The 3,705-nt window shown below is 36.8% G+C and overlaps 1 protein-coding gene across 1 annotated transcript in view; it reads right to left on the bottom strand.

The window, feature by feature from the left end:
* LOC107693805 (translocating chain-associated membrane protein 1-like 1) overlaps positions 1–3,705 on the bottom strand; it is an 11,808-nt gene that overhangs the window by 4,198 nt on the left and 3,905 nt on the right. The window contains exons 5-6 of the mRNA XM_016493323.1: positions 202–306; positions 1–52 (exon numbers count right to left, since the gene is read on the bottom strand). Of these exons, the coding sequence (XP_016348809.1) occupies positions 1–52; positions 202–306 (157 nt within the window). The remainder of the gene's footprint in view (positions 53–201; positions 307–3,705) is intronic.

The raw sequence follows: 3,705 nt of genomic DNA, 5'->3' as shown, positions 1-3,705 counted from the left end.
GGAAAGAGTCAACAACCGGCCCAGCACAAACAGAACAGCCCAAACTGTAAACCTGTTAACATACACAAAATGCTTCATAATGGTCATCCTTTCCTGAGTTCAAACACAGAAATGTGCTAATATTCAATCTATCGGTGCACAATAAAAATCAGTAGAGGTGTTTATTAGCTGGACTTGGTCTGTGTAATGAATAGCACTCACCCGGTCTGTCTGTCTTCATTGCTGAAGTAAATGAGTCGGGATAGATGGAAGAGGAGCTCAACAAAGTAATGCAGAACCAGCAACACCAGGCCCAACCGGTTCAGACTGGAAAACACATCATTAATGGTTTAAACATGAATGAAAATACTGTATTAGTCTTTAAAAAGTGTCATTTCCTGTCATTATGCATACTTTTGGAATTAACTTTACACTATGTCATAATCAGGTGTAACAACAGCCAATCAAAAATATCTGGGCCCGTATTCACAAAACATTTTATCTTACCACTAAGAGTTCTCCTAAATAGCAGTAAAAGTTGTTAGCTAAGAGTTTTCTCTTAAAACCTATTCACAAAGCTACTGAGACAAACTTTTACTAAGGAATAGAGAGAAGTCTTAAGCTAAGAATAAGGGCGGGGCTGACCTCATTGCTATGGATGATGTCAGCATGCTTACTAACTATGAACACAGTGATTGGCTGATAGGGGTCTCTGTCAGAGATCTATTCATTTGCTATGGATGATGTCAGCATGCTTACTAACTATGCACACAGTGATTGGCTGATAGTCTCTGTCAGAGGTTTATTCATAGAAATATTGTAGAGCACACTATTATGTTGCCGTATTCAAATAAAGGTTTAAAAATAAAAAATGTAAATTCAAATAACGATTTTAAAATGCAGGATGTCACTAATTAAACAAGTATATGTTCAGCTTATTGTCAGCCTCTTACATGTATGCTTCTCAAAAACAATTAGCGGATATGCATATAAACAGCCTTTTAATTAACAGAGTAGAATAATCATGGATGATAGTAATACATGCAAACGTAAAAAAAAAAAAAAAACAACAACCTGGGCCCGTATTTATCAAGCCTCTGAGAATTACTCTCAAGAACGTTGCTAAGAATTGGCTTAAGTGTAAAAAACTTCTTGGCTCAAAGCTGCGAACCTGGGCCAGTATTTATCAAGCCTCTGAGAATTACTCTCAAGAACGTTGCTAAGAATTGGCTTAAGTGTAAAAAACTTCTTGGCTCAAAGCTGCGCTTAAAAGTTGCGGGATTTTGGATGACGAAACACGCATGGACCAATCACTGAATAGATTTCCTTATTTAAGAAAATTCTCGGATAAATTCACGTTGAATGGTTAAATTCCTAATAGGAGTTTACATTCAACGTACATTTGACAATAAAGAATTTAAGAGAATACATTATGGTAAGGAAATGAATTGTCATCACAACCTTCAATTTAGGGTTGTGCTGGCAGACGATAGTATCGTGTATCAACGATACTCAGAGATATCGCCTGTGGCTGATTTCTTTGACGACAGCAAGACGATTATTATTATTATTATTGTTATCCGTCAAAAATATAGGCGCCTATCTTTAGTGATGCAGCGCAGAGAGCCGCTTCAGAAACTTGCCGTGGCGTGGGTGGCGAGTAGCCGTGATCAGCTCCGGTGGCCGTGTCGGAGCCGTAACGTGCCGCAGACGTGTGCAGTGTAAATAAGGGGTAAGAGATTTATTCATGATACAGTGTAGGTAGCTTCACTGATTATAACGGGAGTGTTTTTGAAGAGCATAATACTCTCGCTAGACTGAAGTCAGTTATGATGTTCTTTGGTAATGTAAATATTCTTTGCTAGTTTCTCTTTGAATAACTGAGGAAATGTAACCGTTTTATTAACTGCTCATCGTCAAACATTTCAAGAACATTCTTCCTCTCCTGAAAGATTCGTGCACATCTCTGTCTCCTCAGCACCATCACAAGCCCCTAACTGGCAACTCCTAACCACTTGAGAGACCTCTCGAGCTGTCTTAAATAACTGGGAGAGTAAGAGTGATTCTTAGCTTTAAGAAATTTGATAACTTGCTTTTATACTTAAGTTTGAAAGTAGGAGTAAATTTAATGAATTCTCAGCACTTAAGACTAAAATGGCACTTTGAGAAGCTTGATAAATACGGGCCCTGGATGCAAGAACAGCTGTAACTTCTTGCCCAACTGGTTAATGAAATCAAGGATATAATCAAAGGAAAATTAGGAGTTGGGGTAACCTCCAAAACCAAAGGTGATACCTTTTAAAAAGGTTATCATCATCAAATGTTTCTAAAATGTTTACGTTCAGAGGCAGATTGCCGGCAACAGCCATTTTAAGAATAGTTTGTGGCTTGGTCTTAGTGACATAGGAGTCCTCTTCACTACTCCTAACATTTCACAGATTTAGGAGCTAGTTTTAGTGCTAAAACGCTTTGTGAAATACTCTTAGGGCAAAAATGTAGGAGTCCTAAATTTAAGATGGACACGCCCATTATTTTTAAGATTTTCTCCTAAATCACCGTGTTATGAGCTACTTTTAGCCTTAAGATGTTTTGTGAATACGGGCCCAGGGCCTGTATGTATAAAACTTCTCAGAAATTCTCTTAAGAATAGTCTTAATCTTTGACTTAAGTGTCAAAAAATTCTTAGTTACAAGTAGGACTTCTCTAAGAGTAGGAGACTTATAAAGAAGCTAAAAGCAACTTTTAGTAAAGTCTAAGACTAACACTTAAGTGTTGCAAACTAAGGACTACAATGATGTCAGCCCAAAATGGCTGCCCTCGACCTCTGAAACAGCCAATAGTGAGCCTACTCATGTGAAGTCACAGCAGCACAACACTAATAATTTAATGTAACTACAATACAATTATTTAATCAAGACACTGAAATATTTTAATATTTAAATTTATTTTAAAAAATGCTTTGCATTGTGCAAAATTATCACAAATTGTTACTGATGTTTTGAAATGGTTTTCTATTGGTATGTCTCCTCGTTTACAGTTGGAGCACTGATGTGAACACGAGTTCCATCAGCAGCTCCAACAACTCCAGGAAAGCCCACAATCCTCATGAAAGTGGCTTGTTTTTGCAGCATGGTTTTACAGTCAGTTGGAAAGTCAAAGAACTGCTATATAGTAGTGGTCAAAAGTAATGCCGGCCTAAGAAATTTAACATCTTCACCCTTAATTAAAAAAAATAATGTGTGTTAATTTTGTAAGCATATTGCATAGTTGCTTAGAATCAGTTTTGTTTTTTTTGTGATAATAATGCAATGAAACATGCCAACATGCCAATACGGTCATAATTTTTGGTCATGCAAAAACAAGAGGACCAACAAATTATTAATAACTGATTATGTTGTAGTCAGTGTCAATGTTGCCAATTTAGTGATTTGTCACTAGATTTAGTGACTTCCTCTTTTTGCCCCCATTTTTCATGAGCCGAACTCAAAGATCTAAGACATAGAAAAAGTCTTAGATCTTTGAGTTCAGCTCATGAAAATGGGGGCAAAAACAAAAGTGTTGCGTTTATAATTTTGTTCAGTATAGATTTCAAGACTCTCCCACTGATCTATATTTATATGAACTCGCAATTATGACGTAATCTAGTAACATTTAGCAACTGTTTTAGCTTTCAATTGAAAGCAGTTGGCAACACTGGTCAGTGTTTTTTTCCCCTCGTATTTTGCT

The sequence above is a fragment of the Sinocyclocheilus anshuiensis genome, unplaced genomic scaffold (genome assembly GCF_001515605.1).
Source record: "Sinocyclocheilus anshuiensis isolate Anshui unplaced genomic scaffold, SAMN03320099.WGS_v1.1 scaffold2192, whole genome shotgun sequence".
In the NCBI taxonomy this organism is placed as follows: domain Eukaryota; kingdom Metazoa; phylum Chordata; class Actinopteri; order Cypriniformes; family Cyprinidae; genus Sinocyclocheilus; species Sinocyclocheilus anshuiensis.
The sequence above is the reverse complement of the archived record's forward strand: the minus strand, read 5'-3'. Positions and strand labels throughout refer to the sequence as shown.